The sequence below is a fragment of the Aplidium turbinatum genome, chromosome 10, assembly GCF_918807975.1.
Source record: "Aplidium turbinatum chromosome 10, kaAplTurb1.1, whole genome shotgun sequence".
Taxonomy (NCBI): domain Eukaryota; kingdom Metazoa; phylum Chordata; class Ascidiacea; order Aplousobranchia; family Polyclinidae; genus Aplidium; species Aplidium turbinatum.
The window spans coordinates 6,467,153-6,486,496 of record NC_137481.1 but is presented as its reverse complement, the minus strand read 5'-3'; the positions used below and the strand labels follow the sequence as shown (position 1 = coordinate 6,486,496).

Below are 19,344 nucleotides of genomic sequence, written 5' to 3'. Positions count from 1 at the left end.
GGCTACCGAGACTGGCAGAGTGAAGTTTCCGATTTTGAAGTGTTGTTATCAGTGCGTTATTCCATCCTCTATAGGTGCCGCTGAGTGAAGAGCAGCCCTGAAATGCGTTGTTTAAGCGCACACTCCGAGAGCCGATCCAGCGCTGTTTGATTTTGAGTCGGGCGCGTAGCCGCTCAACTGACGGGGTTATATGTCAGTTCGACAAGTGAAATCTTGTATTGTTTCAACCGTTGTTTTATACCGACGACAAAAAGGTGAGATCTTTAAGAAACAATAACTTGTCCATCCTTTTCTCTGCTGGATTTGTAATTTAAACCGCATACACACTATAAGTCGATCTCGTAACATAATTCTTTTTCTTTGTGATAGTAGGCCTCAGTCAGTGACGATCGGTGAGGGAAAGCAAGGAAAGCAGTGCTTACCTGAGCGAAAACTATGCAAAATATAATGACTGAATTCTAGGTTTAACTTCTTATTATTTTTATCAAATCTATTTTAACTTGAAAATTACTGTGTTCGTGACTAGAATTACTCGTAACTCTTGTGAGTATCTAAGTCTTCACCAAACCGCATTTCTTGCCTATAAATGCCAATTAACGCAAACGCTTTTGTCAGAAACCATCACTGAAGCTCCAGGGAAATCAACTTTCAAAAGTGCTTACCTTACATTGAAAAACGCCTTCGTTTTATCCAATCCTCAATCGTTTTGCAAAACGACACCAGCTGCTTAGCCAATCAGATGTGTTATCTGGTGTTATGGTTAAACTTGCTTTCCCAGTGACGTCATGCGTATCTCATAGCGGCTGCTTTTGGTTTCAGGCGAAAGGAAATCAGCCTCTACGCATGAGTGATTTTCGGGCTTGTAACTATAGGCTACTGAGTACGCTGAAAATAAAGCTGGTTCTCTTACCAAAAAAAACATAGATTCTACAATAAGACATGCAATTCCAAAGGGTACATTAACCAACCAGTACTGAAACAGCACAAGTGTTTTTTAAATTCTTTGGGTCAATAGACTGACATCACAAGTTCAGAGCAAACATACTTGTGTTCTTCAAGAATGGACTAGCTTAATTTATAGGCTAATTATTTGCTCTTTACTAGTGCACCAGTCCAATGCATGTTGTAAATGCTTACAGATGACATTGACAATAAGTTTTTGTGCTCAGTCTAAAAAAGCAGCCAACATTCTAGACTAGTCCCAGTTTGATTGATTGATTGAATCTTTATCCTCGGACTGGGAAAGTCCGAAGATTTTGTTTTGGAAATGCTCTCAGAGCGCACCAAATTGGAAGTGTTTTTCAAAATTTTCTGGGGGAGGCCCCCCAGACCCCCCGCTGGAAGTGTTGCCTTCGGCAACACGCCTTCGGGCTTCGCCCGACGGTTACGCCCCTCGTGCCTACTACCTTGCTGCAACATATTTCCAAGTTGCTTTCCCAATGGTTTAAGCCACCGAACGTCACTGGCCTCAGTAGCTTGACACAGGCAGCCTATTCAAGCTGTAGGAGTTCACGAAGCGTCATGGCTCGTCAGCAAATTTATTAAAACATCCAATCAAAAGTGTCATAATAGCCTACGCCTAAGAAACGGACTTTGGCCAATTGATTTGTGACTTAAAAATGGCGAGAGACTGCGCAACAAGACCATTAAAAACTCTCAATCCTTTTTGCTTAAGTTTTGAACTAAACTAATAATTTTCGATGGAAGTCTGGATAACAGTCTTCAATGACTTCAAGGTAATTTCAGTGAGTCATGTAAGCTGTGGCCCATCTTTATTGCTTTTTCATTAGGCTAACTTCCAATTATCCAAATGCAGGCTACCCTACATTACATATAGGCCTATAGCCAGTGTTGTACGTTGACGCCGTCAATTTGACGGCGTCAAATGACGGCGTGAACTTTTTGTTGACGCTGAGGCTAGCGCCATCAGTTTATTTTTTAGTTGACGGAAGTGATAGCGCCGTCAACTATTTTGCCGATTTTAAGCGTCAAGCGCTATGCGTCATTTTTCGTTTTCATGGAAAATCTCGTTTCACTATGAGAGTAAAACTTTGTTTGACGTTTTGACTTTCAGACTGATAGCAAGGAACAATCTTTTTTGTGGCAGCTGTTCGTCTATCCAATTATGCAGTTTTAAGTTTGTTTATCGTGTCCTGGGTTAATCTGAGTCGAGAAAAGACAAAAGCGTCTTTCACAGCTCGAAACAGTCTCAAAAACCAAACTCGTTAGAAGTCGAATACTTTCGTTTTGTGAGACCCTGGCTAAAATAGCGCTAGAAATTAGCGCTGACGCTGACGCCGTCAATTTCTTTAAGAGCTTACGCAGTACTTTACGCCGTAAAGTTTTTAGGCAATTCGCGCTGACGCTAACGCCGTCAATTTATTTCATTGACGCGTACAACACTGCCTATAGCCTATATTTTTATTGAAAGCTTGAAACTTTAATACTTTTTTGTTGTTTGCCTATGCTGTTCTTAAGCGCAGGTAATATGAAAGTTTTTATCATGCTTACAGCGAAAACTTGACTTGGACAGGATAAATATCTAGGTAGGCTTTACACAATGTAACAATAATACAAAAATGTTTGCAGTAGGTCTACATCGTCCATTTAAGCTGGCAGGTATTGGGACTGAGCTTGACCTTGAAGATTCTGTGCCGGCATCATATTGAGAGGCATTTGCTGAGCTGAGGTGCTCCATGCCACTGTCTGGACAGGCACTACTTGTTGAGCCTATAATGAAAGTACATTTTGCATAAAATTCTGTCAAGAAAATGCCCGATTTTGCATAAAATAGGCTAGCCTGTTCAGAATTAGACCAGTTTCATTGGAGCAAATGATTCTCTCCCTTTTCACTCTCAAATTTGCTCTCAGCTGCTCACCAGCATAATATTATTTAAGTAAGATTTTGAGCATTGGATATGTAGGCTATTTTGTCTTTTCTTTAATTAATTTACACCATTCACAAACGCAATTTACCCATTTCGGGGTTGCAAACTCTTGCACGAGTGTAGATTAATTGTCTGTGCACTGTATGAGTGTTAATCAGTAGAAACATTCCCACCTCTAGTCCACCTTTGGCGCAGCACATGATACTTCCTCCAATAATGAACAGAAGTCCAGCTGCGTAGACCAGGAACAGAGAGTAGCCGAAATTAACGGAGACGAACGCTGAGGAGAAAGCGCTCACTGTGAGGGTGGACGGTACCACTGTCTCTAAATTTAATGCCGTGTATGTTGCTGCAGCTGACAAAGTAACCAATCCTGAAACATATTATTTTGAAATAAATCAGTATAATATTATGTAGCCTAATGTCCTTACTTGCACTTGAACCAAGTTGTAGCCTACCACTGAGTAGCCTATCTACTACGACGAAATACCTCACGCACAATGGTGCCATCTAAAATGTTAGACTGGAAGAGGTAGCCTAGTAAATTTTGCCTAACTTATGACATAACTTTTCCGAAGTCGATGTGCACATTGTAAGCTGTGGCAGTAGTTCTCAAAGTGGAGAGCTCAAATCATTATTCTGTGACCGCGATGCACTTTTGAAAAAGAGACGCTGCAGCTTAAGTTTTTCTGAAACAAACTTCTGGACGTGCTTGCAATATTCAATCTTACTAACTCCATCTTTTCTTTTGGTTTGGCTTCAAACTTACATTTTATTGAAAAAGATTCTATATAGGCAGCTCCCAAACTAGGCTATAATTGGTTAAGAGACTTCCTAAATTTTCATTTAAGTAGGTTAAGTCTCTGAAAACTGAATCACTCGTGTAGATTTGCTTTAGATAGTAGGTTACTGTACTTTTGCAGTATAACAGAAGCAGTAGTCGACTAAACTCACCTCCTAGAATTTCAAACACAGCTTCAGCTGTTAACAAACAATCCCGTGTTCCCGCATCGCAGCACCAAGATATGACTTCAAAAAACACTCCAACTCCTATGAATGCTGCAGCAACAATCATCAAAATTCTAACCGCAGTTGTCCTGATGATTGAAAAATCCCATTCTAAATAACAAAATTACAACAGGTTTTGTAACAACGCAAGCTCTCCGGAAGTGTTCTATTCTACGCTATTATTATGTTCTCATAAAAATTGTGATTTAGAAAAAAATATTTCTTGCTCAATAATCTCATTAAAGTCATTCAGATTGAAATGCCTCGTTTTAGAACGTCAGCATTATAGCCTACTAGCATACTTCATAAGGCACGCTACTGTCTGTTTATATCCTTCATCCTGCTGAGTGAGGTCTCTGGTTTTCTCATAATTAATTTGGCATTTACTCTATGGCTGGATGTCCACCTTTCGTCTCTTCGTCACTGCAGCTTCATTTGAAGATTGATAAATTGCAAAGCGGAAAAGCCCAACTCCGGGACGAAGGCGATTGAGACGCATCCATGCATATCTCGGTAAGGACAGGACCGACAGATCAAATTATTATCTGAGACTACTTGTATTGGTTTGTATTGTCTGAGTATTTTTAACTTTATTTAGCACTTTAGTGTATTTATTATCGTCTGCTCATTCAAATTAGCCATAGATATTATTTAGCAGAAACCCTTTAAAAGAACTCAGCTTAGCCGAAGATATTTCACACCTAGGAATTTTGTTCAGACCAACAAACAAGTGTCAAAAAGGCCAACTTAAAGCAAAGTTTACTATCACTTCATGCTTACCAATATCCGTACAACTTCCAAGCATCACGTTTGTTCTACAAATCTTCCATATCCCATATTCCAATCCATCTTCAACTCTCCACTGTGTTGTTGCCATTCCGAGAGAAAAACATACTGCTGCTGCGGTAGTCAAAAATACAAAACCAACCACTTCAGCAAGTCTTCCCATTTTTCTTTATTATATTAAATAAACACCCTTAATACCTTAAACGTGATAGGCAATGCAGATGGATTGAATGACGGTGGATAAACAACTGTTATGATGTTTTCTTTTACGGTGAACCATGCCATTTCTCTAATTCAAAGAAATTATTTTTTTTAATTTTAAGTTAATTTTTTTATTTAAAGTAAGGTACCGTACTTCTTCTTCCTCGTTTGGTTTTTGAATCTTTATCCTCGGACTGACAAAGCCTTGATAGGTTATTCTTGGTAGTTTCGTATGCTTGTAAGAGGCTTTTATTGCAGGACCGGTTATCGAGATTATAATTAACAGAGTGAAGTTTCCAATTGTTGAAGTGTTGTTGTCGGGGAATGATTCCATCCATTAGGTGCCGCTGAATGAAGAGCAGTCCTAAGAATACATTGCTCAAGCGCACACCCCGAGATTCGAACCAGCGCCGCTTGATCTTGAAACTTCTTCGTCCACGAAGTCACGCCCTAACCGAGGCATCATGGCCGTTTGTTGTAGCCTACGGCATACCATACGTCCAGAGTATGTCGGCCTATAGATAGCTATGACCCAGAGCATTAGGCCTATTTGTATTGGTGAATTATGTCAAATCTCGTACAACGCATTCCGAATTCAAGCCTGGCCACTTGAGGTGACATTGCATCATTTGTTCCTGCCTGTATTTGGAACAGATGTTGCTTCTGTTCTGTATAAACGTCTTAGGCCTACATTAGCTCGTGCGAGTGCTCAGTCGTTTGAAGCATCTTCAGTATTAGCCTACTGTGGATAACCTATAACTGGAGAAAAGATTCTCCACGGGAGGAAGATTACAAATCAAGGAAGGATAGCAAATAGCATCAAGGATGAAATCTATCAAGTGACCTAAAACTTTTGAATTGTGAACAGGAATATCAGTTTCTATCTTGGCTATTCTTGCTTCAAGCTTGTCACAGTCATATTGCTAAGACAAGGTCACGCGCAGCTTTTTGAGAGTCGGTTACAGTTTGTTTCGATCTTCCTGGCACAAAGATATCAACAACCATCGTTCGATAACGTTAAATTTTACTGGTTGGTTGTTTGAACAAAATGAGTTCATAATTTCATTTCAAACACTTTTAAGTTGTTGTTTGTATGGTCTACAACTGTAGCCTATGCCTTTTATTTTGGTATTTTCTTTTTTTTGTAATTCAAATATGAAGTCTTGTTTGATGCAAATAAATATTAATAAAATTCAAGTTCATCCATTCATAGCTTGTCACACATTTAACTAAACAGGTTGTCAATTTCTTGGGAATCAAAATAAAATCGAGAAAAAAAGGCTTCGACAGCCCGGCGTTGTTATCCAACCTATCTGTAAGAGGAAAATGTATTCATGTAACTACTGCGTAGAAAGCTCAAACCTTTAAGAGAATTATCGCTAAGCAAGTTGCAAGAAATTTTTAAAAGATTAAACCGCTTTGCTGCATATCGACTTGTTTATGCATAGTTCATAATTGCTTACTCTTGCTAGGTAACCAGCTGCGTCTTTTTATTTAGGGAAATGTTACAGTTTCCCAGAGCTTGCCATCTCAACAAAAACCAACCGTAAAATATTTGTCTTTCTGTTTTCAGTAAAAGAGTTCTCGTCAAGCAATTTTGTTTGATGGGGTACAATTTGAGCATGAAGCGATTTATCAGAAACCAGGCCTACTGCTATCCTAGGCAGAAAATTAATCCTTTTTCCATCGATTCAACGTCTACAAATAGGCTATAAAACGACCTAATTTGCTGGGTGGGACACTGCAACCTTTTTCGTGTTTTTCTTCTGACTGCTGTAGCCTACACATATCAACTAAAAAAAGATACAATTGACATGCTTTATTTAGGTATTTGTTTCTCAATTTCATCTGCATTTTGTGTTTGTTTTCAAATTCAAATTGGCAGTGCGCTTGCAACAGTTGCATTGGTAATCCGTCGTGACGGAAGAAAGTGCCTATTTTCCGGCACTCCCCAACCTATTTATTTCATGATAACAAAGAAAATCCTTCAGACAATATCTCGTTTTTGTGAGCGGAGCTTCATTAACGCTGCAGCAACAACTAAAAAATAGCCTGTTCTGACTACTTATCTCACTGGTTTTCTGCTTATATTTCCAGTTGCAATGTAATTTCCAATCGACCTGAAACAAGAAACATTTTTGTTTTTGATATAAAGTTTTGCAAGAACTCCTTGTAATGTTACTTCTGAAGCACCTTCTTCAAAAATAAATAAATTGTTTCATGTATGTTTCTTTGTTGGCATAGAAATGCTGTTGTTTTCAACTATCAAATAGGCTAACATGTGATTAAATTACAGAATGCCGTACAGCAGGGGTGGCCAACACGGCGATCGCGATCGACCGGTCGATCGCCAAGTCTCAACTGGTCGATCGCGTTGGATTTAGTGTTGACCTTACAAGATTCCTAAAAAGCGAGTTTTTCGATCAAAATGAGAAATATTGTCCATCAACTCAGACAAAATTCAATCAGGGATTTTGTGAGTATGAAAACGAAATACCTGTCAGTCATACACACTCATTGAAGCAGATTGTGATGTAACAGGTACGAACATCTAAGTGTAAAAATCGAAGTAGACCAAAACAGGTGCCTTTGCCAAACGATAAAGGTTGAGACATGACCATAGATTTAACGAAGAAAAAGAAGCATAGGCTAAGCTGTGAAGAAAGAAATATTGTGGTTTACAGAACTGAGAAAATAAAACGAGGAACTAACATTTAAAAAAAATAATTGTCGTTCTATGAACCTTTGGTCTATCCTTTCACCACCTCAGATTCAAGATCTTCCCGAACTACACTAGAAGGCTACTAGAGAGCAGCCAGTCTTTGGTTTCATCATCCAAGACGCACAAACCTTCGACTCTGTTAGGTTGCTTGAATATGGTAGCCTACAATCGTTGATGATGTGATCTGCGGTCTGTTCTCCAGCACCACATTCACAAAAAGTGGCCATTTTCCGTTGGTGCATGGTTGAGTTAAAAAGGCCTACGCCCATACAAAGACGGTTGAGGGGCACTCACGCCTGTCTAACAATAAGCAGCAACAAAAAACACACTTTTTTCACAGCTTGTGGTGTCATAGGAAAAATGTTGCTCTGTGACTTCATCACCGACCGGTCGATCGCTAGTGAATAAAAATTTTGCTAGTCGATCCCATTAGATGAAAAGTTGGCCACCCCTGCCGTACAGTATTTGTTAGAAATTTTATAACAAAAGCTTTCTTGCCTAGCTTTTGTTTTAGCCTACTACACTCCTTGAAAGCTATTCTGATAGGCTACTACAGTAGTTTATAAATAGAACTTATGAAAACAATATGCTTTGTGTGTCAACGTATTGTGTCATAATCATGAGGTTTGCACACCTAGATTGTAATAGATTAACAGAACAATACAGAAAATGGAATGTAGCCTACTACTGTTCTTAAGTCCAAAGAGCAACACTTTCAAATTCTTCAGTTTGATGGCTTCTAATGCTTTTTGAGTACCAAACAACTAATTTCTTTCGTTGTTAAAACAAAAATAAAACGCACAGAAGTCTCAGAAGCGTTCTAAAATTCAATAGGTTACAGGATAAAATTTTTTTTTTTTTTTGCATCAAAAACAAAAATATAATTTATTTATAGCAGCCCTATTTTATGCCCCTAGGTTACCGAGATAGACAGAGTGAAGTGTCTGATTGTTGAAATGTTGTTTGCCAAGGAAATTATTCCATCCACTACATGCCGCTAAACGGAGAGCGGGCCTGAAATGATTGGTTGGTTTTGAATCTTTATCCTCGGACTGACAAAGCCTTGATAGGTTATTTCTGGTAGTTTCGCATACTTGTGGAGGCTCTTGACACAGGGCCGGTTACCGAGATTGGCAGAGTGAAGTTTTTCGACTGTTGAAGTGTTGTTGTCGGGAAACTATTCTATCCATTAGGTGCCGCTGAATGAAGAGTAGTCCTAAGAATGCGTTGCTCAAGCGCACACCCCGAGAGTCGAACCAGCGCCGCGTGATCTTGAGTCGGGCGCGTAACCACTGAGCTATCGGGGCGGACAATGGGGCAGACAATGCGTTGCTCAAGCGCACACCCCGAGAGCTGAAGCTCCATATTCAATAGCATTTTCCTTGACTTTAGTTTTTGTTTGTAAAAAGTGTTGCAACTGCGAGTTTTTGCAGCCCACCGTTTCATTGCTACTGTAGATTCAGATTATCTTTCAAAGACAACCCTGTTGACCATAGCCGTACGAGCCAGGGGGGCAAGGGGGGCAGCTGCTCCCCTGTTGTTTCAAAACGTCGCGAATTCGGGCAAAATTTTGCAATTATTCGGGCAAAAATTGCTATATGAAAAGCTATAAAATTGCATGAATTAAGAAAAACTATAAATTAATATCTTTTACCTATCAAACTAAGTACAGCCTCTTATTTGCACAAGAAATGTGCCGCAAAATTTTCATTTGGCACACCCGTATTGATGTATTGTATTGCATGGTGATCAAACTGTAGTAGCCTACGAAATGCATTTAACCAACCGCATCATGCCAATTTGGGCAGCCACCAAAGTATGTCTGTAATACTTAATTGTGAAACTGCCTAAATCAAAACGCAAAATTTGCTATATAGCTAATTTTATTAATTTTTACAAATGCATCGTGTCGATTTGGGCAGCTGAAAACATGAAATTATTTGATGAAACTGATTAGTCTATTTATGCAAAGTTCTGCCCAAATTACCGTGAGGCAGTTTCCCCAAAATGAACAAATTCATTAATTTTTCCCATTTACATAACTGTATCATTTAGATTTGGGCAACAAAAAAATATGAAATTATCTGATCATAGTCTATTTATAAAACTGCCCAAATTGGCATGATGCAGTTGTCTCGCATCAAAATTTACAAAGTCTTTAATTTTTGTCATAATATTCATAAATGCATCATCTTGATTCTGGACAACTACAAAATATGAATTTATATAAATCTGGTGAATACTTTTATAAAACAATTTGGGTGGAGAGGTTACAGTACTTTTTCAACCATAAACAGACATAGCTAAGCAACACCACAACATTTAACAAAAAAATGTTATACCTGTTAAAAGTAATGCTAAGGTGTTGCTTAGCTTTGTTTGGTTACTTTTATGAAAGGGTCTGCTGCTATTCGGCGAGAGCCTTTTTCGGCGAGTTCCATATTCGCCGATTTTTTGAAAATCCAACAACGCCTGCAAATCCGACGATTGAATATTATTCAATATTCAGACATTGAATCAATGTAAATATGAACCGTTAGACTAATTGGGTTCTTTGAATCCTACGTCACCGTCTGTATGCAACCTTAGAATAATTAGTTATTTTTGTCATCAAATTACCTAGCCTAGCCTAACTATATTTTTAGAAGTAGTGCTGCCAGACCTTTTTTTTTGTACTAAAATTCGTATCATCAAAACTACTTTAATTGATTGAACCACAGTCTACAAAGTTTATTTGAACAGAAGTAGTATGTTTGTGTTTTATTACATTTAATTATAATTTCTCTATTGTTATGTACTTTTTTTCTGAATCCGCATGGTCACCCTGAGCCGGTTTCCTGCAATGTTTATTTTTCTGAGTCTTTTATGACATCTCAACTGAATATTTAAGTGGGGTTGTTTTTTATTTGTGGTGTGTAAAACAATACTTGTTACTCCTACCTACCATGCCAAAGTGCAGAAGCATCGAGCAATGCACAAGCAAGGTATCTTCAAAGATGAATTCAGTTGTTCTATTTTGATTCCTTTGGTAAGAAATTCTAGCTAGCTGGTGATCAGTGGCGTAGCCAAGGGGGGGTAGTTGGGGTTGCACCCCCCCCTTGGCAAGCGTGTGACGTCACGATATTGAGAATGATGCTTTCAGTCTATGCCTCTAAAACAAAGTTTGCCTTATTTTAAATGAAACATGCAAAGAGCGAGTTTTGCCATTACCAAACATTCAAATATCTCAGCCAGGAATTAGCAACAAGAAAACATAGAGACTTGTAGCTTTATTTCTGAAAAATGCCGAAGAAAACATGAGAGATAACAACAAGAGAATTGTTGCATTTCATTGCATTGCAATTTGCAACTCTAAAAATTATTGTGTTGTCAAGGCAAGGCCGTCGCTGCAGGGGGGCGTGCCCCCTCCCCTGACAACGACCTGTGTGCATATACACTTCAGGCACTGAAGAAGAACCGGTTTCAATTTTAGTTTCATTAACTAGGTGGCTAGTAAAAATATTACTTTTCATGGTTTTTCCACTTGTGTGTTGATCCGAAATAAAATTTATCGGCGATTATCGGCGATAATCAAATATTGCCTTTGGCGATAACGATAAACGATAACTGAAAAAATAATTGAGCGATAACGATAGGCGATAAAAATTTATCGCCGATAATTATCGCCGATAATGCCCATGACTGCCTACTGTTGTTTCATCAACAACTTGTTTGAAATTAATGTTAGCAATCTGCTTTCTGGAGGCAACTTTATTCAAGAAAAGTTCATGATGGAGGCGCAAAGCGTATTTTCTGTGAGGTGTGTTGCAGTGACTTTTGATTTGAAATGACGCAGTCTTATCCTAATATCGCAAAGATGGCAATGCTGCAAAACTGCTGATTCCAATTCCAACAATTATTTACGGATGTGAAACATCATTTTCAACACCTATCAAAACAGGTTGAATGTGATGCATGATATGGAGTCCCCGTTGGGCTAACCGGAACCGAACATAGAAGAACTGGTAACAGCCAAGCAGGTGCACATGTCCCATTGACATGTGAATTTCTAATTGCATCCTAACAAGGAAATGATTATTTAGGCTACTGTTTGTGCGAATTTGAACATAGAAGAACTGGTAGGCTAATAGCCAAAGCAGGTGCGCCGTGCACCTACCTGATTGACGTTGATGCAAACTTGCCTTAATTTTATGGTGGACCGTCAGTCATTGAAAAAAATCACAAGGAGACTATAAACAATTTTTTTTTAAGTTGAAGAACCACTGAGTTAGCCGATCAGCTGAGGAAATTGCTGTGCTATAAGCGTCTCTTAAGAAATTAAAATAACACAACAAGAACCGGTAAAATGGCTACAAAAACAAGAAACGCGGGTGGAATAATAAAACTCAACATTACAAAACGTAAGGACAACTCAAAAACAGCACAAAATACTGTAGGCTTTAGTTTAGTTCAGTTGTTGTTATTTCTGACTATTTTAGCAAAAACAATACATGTCAACATAGCAAAGGTCAAAAAAGATAAAAACGACAAAACGCGAACGTTAAAACGTGCTTGTGACCGAAATAAGTAAGCCAGTAGTCCTCAACCTTTTTTGGCTTATGCTGCGGCACCCTGCAAACAACCATAAGCTTTGGCGGCACCCACAGTCGAACCAAAAGTTTCTGTATTAAATAAAAATATTTTTGAAAAGAGTTTTCACAAAAACAAAACTAACTACAGCTCCGTATCATATCATGAACAATTTAATGAAGTTCATTTTAAACAAGGTCAGTGCGAAATTTGCGCTGAGTTTAAGCGCAAATCCTTTCAATGTCTGGGCGGTTGAGAACCACTGAGTTAGGCTATTAAGTTGAAAGAAAATTGGCACGGTCGCAACACCTTTAGAAAAATTTAAGATAAAAGGGAAATAAAAAGAGTTTGGCTACAAACAAAAATAAAAACAACACAGGCCTATAGTTAAGCAATAGCTTTAATAGCCCATTATGGTTTAAGATGATATTTTCAAGATTTGTATAAATAGACACCTGCTATGAAGATCGGCCATGGTGTGTTATCAAGAGAGCCGATGGTCGTGACAGGAACACATGATAACTGCTTAGTGCTTATGGTCTTTCGTTACCATCCTGATTGCGCCATGATCTTGTACACTTGTACAATGCATTGTATTGACAATTAGTCTGCATTTACTCTGCTTGTTTGTTAATATGGGCGCTGTTGAAACAAAATAAATTGACTTGACTTGATGCGTTTAGCTCAGGGGTTCTTAAAAATTTTTTTAACGCGGACACGTTGAAAAAAATTTTGGTTTGCGTGAACCCCCTTTGTGGCCTAGTCTGAGAAACTTTTTTGATTAGCATGAATTGAACATAACGCAATAAAATGAAAATGAATTGGTGACAAAATTTATGTTTTGTTAAATTTAAGAAATAGCGAATGCAGATTGCTTTTCAATATCTTCGATTTAATTTCATTACTGTGAAGGATGCTGCTGTTTGTCTTCAACAAGAACATGAAATCGTAGGTTCGTCTTTGATAGGGCAACATGCATGTCATCCTTTGCATCCAACCGGTTTCGACTTTTTGTTTTGATAGTTACCAAGGATGAAAATTCTGACTCACATAAATATGTAGTAGGGTGGCTCTTATATGGGGGTAAAATTTTAAACTGATTTTTTTTTGCAGCTCTCAGGGTGTCAATTGGATGCAATTGGTATAAAAATACTGTAGCCAAAATTTGATGCATTTTGATTGATCTTTACAGGTAGTCCAGAGTAACTTTTGTAAAATCGTGTTCAGGTTTAGTTGCAGATAAAGATAAACGGCATCAAATTTCAGCAAAAAAAGGCCCATTTCCATCATAAGCAAACTTACCGGTATGGGCATTGTTTTATCAGTAATATCATGTCTTCATCATTTCAATGTCATCTTACATTATAAGTTTAAAACGATTTATTTCACACTAACTTATGATGCTCAAAACCTCGGTTTAAAATTAATTTAAAAAAAATGGAACATAAATGATACAAATAAACAGTCCAACAAAGTTGTTGCAAAAGATTCCCCACAATGGGCATAATCTGCTCAAATTTAATTCGTTTGCTCATTGCATATGAACGTTAATATAGAAATGTATCAGAGGTAGCATGAGCGTATCAAAGTTAACAGATGCTGCTCTGTTCATTGTTTGGGCAGGATGAGAGTTTCTTTACGTGCATCTGGAAAGATGCGTCGATGCTCAGTAACCACTTGCAATAGAAACTGCAGCTGCTCTTCATCTTTTGTCAACAGTCGGTTATAAGACTGCACAAGAGCAACTCCACGTTCTGCATTGTCATTAACTACTTTCAAGCTCTTCACAATAGCTTGAGAAGATTGGAAGCTCACTATTTTCGACCAGTTGCTTGGATCTTCATTGAGGAAGGTCGTATTCAATCGAAGCTTTGTGAAAAATTTCATTGTCTTTGAACACCTGTACAACTTGAGTGAAATTTATTGAGAAACACGAGAGTTATGAAACATTTAGTTTGGGGGGGTCTGCCGAGGGGGCACGATTTTTTATATTTTTGGCCATGATTGAGGCCCTATTAACTTACTGCTAAACTAAATTAGTTTAACAACCCAAATTTTTTACAGGTGATAGTGCTTCTTCCAAATATTGAAAAACATTTCAGTGCAAATTTTCACTGGGGTCATGGGTAACCTGAATTTTAAAAGGACCCCACTTTTTGATTTTTTTTCATTTCGCCCCATGTTTCACATTAAATACCTCCCAACCCCTTTAATATTTTGTACTGAAATTGTTTCAGTTTATAGAGAATCCTGTAAACAACATTTCTACCAAATGTCAGCCAAAACCAATCAAAAATGGGGTCTTGGCAAGGTTTCAAAATTTTGGAAAATTATAGACGAGAGCTGGAAATGGCCAACTTTGGATATCTATGACCTTTGACCTTTTTGTGTGACAGTGTAGACGATGTTATTTTTTTTTAATATTTGGCAGAAGTACTACTACCTGTAAAAAATTTGGGTTGTTACCTAATTTAGTTTAGCAGTAATAGGGCCTCAAACATAGCCAAAAATACAAAATTGTGCCCCCTCGGCAGACCCCCCCAAACTAAATGCTTCATAACTCTCGTGTTTCTCAATAAATTTTTCTCAAATTTTGCAGTTGTCCAACATATAGGATAGTAAAAAGATGTGTAAAATTTAAGGGAAATCGGAGAGGTTGAATTTTTGACTGTGTGAATTGACATGGAATGGCCCTGCTAGTGACCTAAACTTTGAGTAGGCCTATGCGTGGACTACCTCTAAACATTATCGAAATGGCCTAAAATTTGGCATGGCGGGTTTTTTCAGTGATTGAATCCAACTCAGAGGGTGAGAGCGAAACATTTCCAACTTTCAAAATTAAGAGCCACCCTAATATGTAGTCGCAAAAGGGATTATATATAGCAGCCACTGCTCTCTTTACCAAAAAAGGATATGCTTGCGTCAACGAACTCCAAAAATCGCCAATACTTTTCGAATTGAAGGACATTGTTAACGATTCCATTGCCTTTAGTTCAATGAACTCATTTTTTGCAAGATCCTTATCACTGATAGATTCCAGTTTAACGAGGAAAGGGTAACGTATCCAATATCCATGCTGTTCTTTTAATATCCTCCTAAGCAGTAAAGGTTTCTCTCTCTCAGTAACCTTTGAAAGAGTTTTGCAATGCTTCCAAATGTCTGCACATGTCTGTGTGCAGAGAAGATGATAGAGCATTACAAACTGCGGTTTCTCTTTGAAGCATCAATTCTTCCAACTTTGAGAAATTAAAATAGTTGTTAGTCTCCAATCTCCTTTTCCACAGAGATAACTTGTCCTGAAAAGTTTTAAGTTTTTCAAAAGCGTCCATAGTTGTAACGGCAGGGTCCTTGAATAGAACGATTTTCCTCATTCATATGAGTAAAAACATCCACCACGTAAGCTAACCCTTGAATAAACTCTTTACTGTCAAACTGCTTTGAGAGTTCAATATTTTTGTCTCTTAGAAAAAAAGAAACTTCCATTCGAAGTTCAAATAAGCGCTTCAAAACTTGTCACCTTGACAGCCAGCGAACTTCTGTATGATAGAAGAGAACTTCATGTTCTGCTCCCATTTCTTGACATAACCTCTTCAATATTCGATGGTTCAAAGCACGAGCTCTGAAAAAATTAACGATTTTCACATTACCAGACAAAATTTCTTTCAAATTTTGGGAGAGTTTTCGATGCTAATGCATGGCGATGTAAAAAGCAATGAGTAACGATGACCTGAGGAAAATCATCAACGTTGTTTGAACTTAATCTTATTTCTTTTGAAAAATTTATTCCGTTTTTGAAATTATACACTAAGATTTCTATTGGGCCTTCATGGACCCCTTAAAACTAGTCTGGGTACCTCTTGGGGGTCAACGGACCCCAGTTTAAGAACCCCTGGTTTAGCTTGTATCAAAAAGAGCAAAGCAGGCAAAGAAAACCGCTCAAAGAAATCCTTCGACAAAACAATGACAAAAACAAGTAAAAAACAAAGAAGCAAAAACAACATCATCATCTTGCCGAAATCCAATTATAGCCTACTTAAGGAAGTTATGTCTGACAGATGTCAAGCGTGTTTTGGTATAAAATTACGTCGATAGAGCGATAATTAAAGACTCCAGCCAGCAAGACTTGTCACTTCCACACAGGGCCGGATTTAGCTGATGGGGGGCCCGGGGCACTTTTAGATCGGGGGGCCCCCATGCAAAAAAAATTTTCAAGCCTACGGCGCGAAAAACCATCTCTACGTCTACAGTAGCATCAGTCCAGTACTGCACAGCATTTTGCAAAAACTTTAAAAGCCAAAAGGAAAAAAATAACACAAAACCACATTTTAACCACATAGGGGGGCCCTTCAAAAGTCGGGGGGCCCGGGGCAACTGCCCCCTCTGCCCCCCCCCTAAATCCGGGCCTGCTTTCACACCAACCCAACGTCTGCAGACGTTGAATCAATGTAAAAAATGACAGGCCTGCTAGCTGGGATGTAGGCCTAGTGGTGGCATGTCACACTTGTCACAGTAATATAAGAAATTTATGTTACCTTATGTTTTACTCGTTAGATCAAAGTAGAAAAGTAATTCAATTCAAAAATTACGTGGAAAAAAGTAGTAGACAAGCAATGGTATGAAGATCCAGTCCAAGATATTGATTGATTGATTGAATATTTATCCTCGGACTGGGAAAGCTTCTTGCAGAGCTTAATCCTGGCAGTTTCGCATACTTGTAGAGGCTTTGAATCACTGACGCAAGCCGGTCACCGAGATTGACAGAGTGAAGTTTCCGATTGTTGAACTCTTGTTGCCGGGGAACTATTCCATCCATTAGATGCCGCTGAATGGAGAGCAGTCCTTAACGTGCGTTGCTCAAGCGCACACCCCGAGAGTCGAACCAGCGCCGCTTGATCTTGAAGCTTCTTCGTTCCAGAAGTGACGCGCTAACCAATTGAGCTATCTGGGCGAATAACTATATTAACTGGTTATGGAAAAACTTCCGTGGACTCTGTAGAATTTCTGTAAACAAAAAAACACAAAACTATTTCTAATATTTTCATTCAGAAAAACCACCTAAACCTAAAGGAAAAGAAGACTATTTTTTCAAAAATTGCGTTTATGTCGGTGGAAAAAACATTCTCAGATGCTTTGCGATGTAGGCCTACCGGTATCTGCAGTAGCGTAGCCAGGAATTGTGAAAGGGAGAAGTTTTGACGGCCGGCAGGCGAAGCCCGATGGCGTTTTCGCCAAAGGGGATACCCAAGCGGCGGGGGTCTGGGGCGCCTCCCCAACAATATTTTGAAAAGTTACTTTGAATTTGGTGCATTCTGAGAGCATTTTCAACAAAAATGTGGGTATAAATATTCCTGTAAAATGGTGCTGTAATGGTGCTAAATGGTGCTGTAAAATGATGTTGTCCGGTGGCATGGCAAAAGGACAAGATTATGTTTTCTTGGGCATTTTTCGGAAATAAAGCTAAGTTTTTATGTTTTCTTGTTGCTAATTCTTGGCTGAGTTATTTGAATGTTTGGTATTGGCAAAACTCGCTCTTTTAATGCAGTTTTGTTTAAAATTAGGCAAACTTTGTTTTAGAGACATAGAGACTGAAAGCATCATTCTCAATATCATGACGTCACATGCGTGCTAAAGGGGGGTTGTAACCCCCTACCCCCCCCCCTTGGCTACGCCACTGCAGGTAAGAGTGTTGGTGAAATGAAATTAACTGTTAAATTATTAAGAAATTAACTAATTAAGCAATCTTGTAGAATAAATTCCCAAAGCAAATCACAATGTTGTCGTTTTCTTCTTTCAAAAAGGAATATAAAAAACAACTCATTTCAAATTACTAAAGCTGATTTTTGGCATTATTTACATCCTGAACTGATTTAGGCTCCTACTTACTGACCCATTTAAGTGCCATTCTGTGATTATATTGTTGCTTTAGGCTACTGTTGTTGATAACTATTTTTTTCCTTTTTTGTTGTTGTTGTTGTTGTTTTTCTTTGTCTTTGTGTTTGTGTTTGTTTTTTTCGTACTATTAATCCAATTATATATTGTCTCCAGTAAAGCATCCATGTTGGGGCACCTTGACTTAGATAACCGCATGGTTTTTTGGTGCCTCCATGGTGTAGTTTCCATATCAAAAAGACGATTTGTTATATCTCCTGATGTTTACATTGAAAATGAATGTGGAGCTATGCCGAAACAAACTTGATTGATTGATCGGTTGATGGAATTATGCTGGCGGAAATTTTCTAACTAGTGTGTAGAAATTCATTTGTCATCATCTGGCAACACTGACTTGACAAGTTTTGCAAACAACAGAAAAGAAAAAGTGAAACTCTCTGCACCAAGAGACAACAGTAAACAAGCTCCAGTATGATGAATCTAGCCAACAATTAGAAGTCTTGAATTTTGAGGCATTTTCTTGAAAAGCGTCAGTGAAGTGTTGCAGAAAATTATAAGACGCAAAAATATAACCCAAAGGCTGGACAAGAGATAATTACGAAATGAATCAGTTTTCTGAATATCTGATAAAATAAACACAGGTTTATACCTTATACGGTAGTAGTAAGAGGGCAATTGCAGTTGGCTAATCAAATGCAAATATTCAAACCTGCTTGTTCTTAAAATAGGGCAGTTGCTATTGTTACCTGTGTTGCTACACAAGGCTAGCATTAGGAAGTAACTATTTTTACAGCTCCGTAGCATAAATATAGCCATAACTATTCCGTGCAAAAATTTAAAACAAAGTTTTCTTTTAACCTAAAATTCTATTGTCTTGTCATTTGGAAAGAAATTTATAGGGCAAGATTAGGGTTCCCACGCAGTCTGGAAAGTAAAGAAAAAGTAGGGAATTTGAAAACTTGTTCTCCTGACTGGGAAAGGAATTTCATGAAACCTCCCTCTTGGTATTGAAAAGCTATGGAAAACCTTGATGACTAAATTGTAGATACAGAATCTTGCAACATGAACCGGATTAAACTGGTTTCAGTTTGAGTCTTTTGAAAAAAAAATAGTTTTTTGTTCAAACAGGAATCTTTTAGTTTTACATTATTATTTTTACATACTGATTCGAATTTAATAAGAGTCAAGATATACAATTTTAAACCTTTGCATGATCGTGTTTAAAAATAATACAGCACAGAATTTTCATTGATTAAGGACTGTTAGTGCGCAATTTAGATC

At 38.1% G+C, this 19,344-nt stretch overlaps 1 protein-coding gene across 1 annotated transcript; it reads right to left on the bottom strand.

The window, feature by feature from the left end:
- Positions 1–1,521: 1,521 nt before the first annotated feature.
- On the bottom strand, positions 1,522–4,874 carry LOC145778649 (uncharacterized). Its single transcript, XM_082590183.1, has 4 exons — positions 4,677–4,874; positions 3,843–4,007; positions 3,062–3,261; positions 1,522–2,730 (listed from the first exon to the last, which is right to left on the bottom strand). The coding sequence occupies exons 1-4, from the start codon at positions 4,843–4,845 to the stop codon at positions 2,608–2,610; spliced, it is 657 nt and encodes a 218-aa protein (XP_082446309.1). The 5' UTR covers positions 4,846–4,874; the 3' UTR covers positions 1,522–2,607.
- Positions 4,875–19,344: the final 14,470 nt, after the last annotated feature.

What these genes read in the sequence shown, in the direction of transcription:
- LOC145778649 (XM_082590183.1), bottom strand. Translation starts at nt 4,845, where the DNA reads ATGGGAAGACTTGCTGAAGTGGTTGGTTTTGTATTTTTGACTACCGCA. An exon ending in TGGAAGTTGTACGGATATTG is followed by an intron (nt 4,008 to 4,676) that starts GTAAGCATGAAG and finishes TTTGTTATTTAG; the next exon opens with AATGGGATTTTTCAATCATC. An exon ending in GCGCCAAAGGTGGACTAGAG is followed by an intron (nt 2,731 to 3,061) that starts GTGGGAATGTTT and finishes CTTTCATTATAG; the next exon opens with GCTCAACAAGTAGTGCCTGT.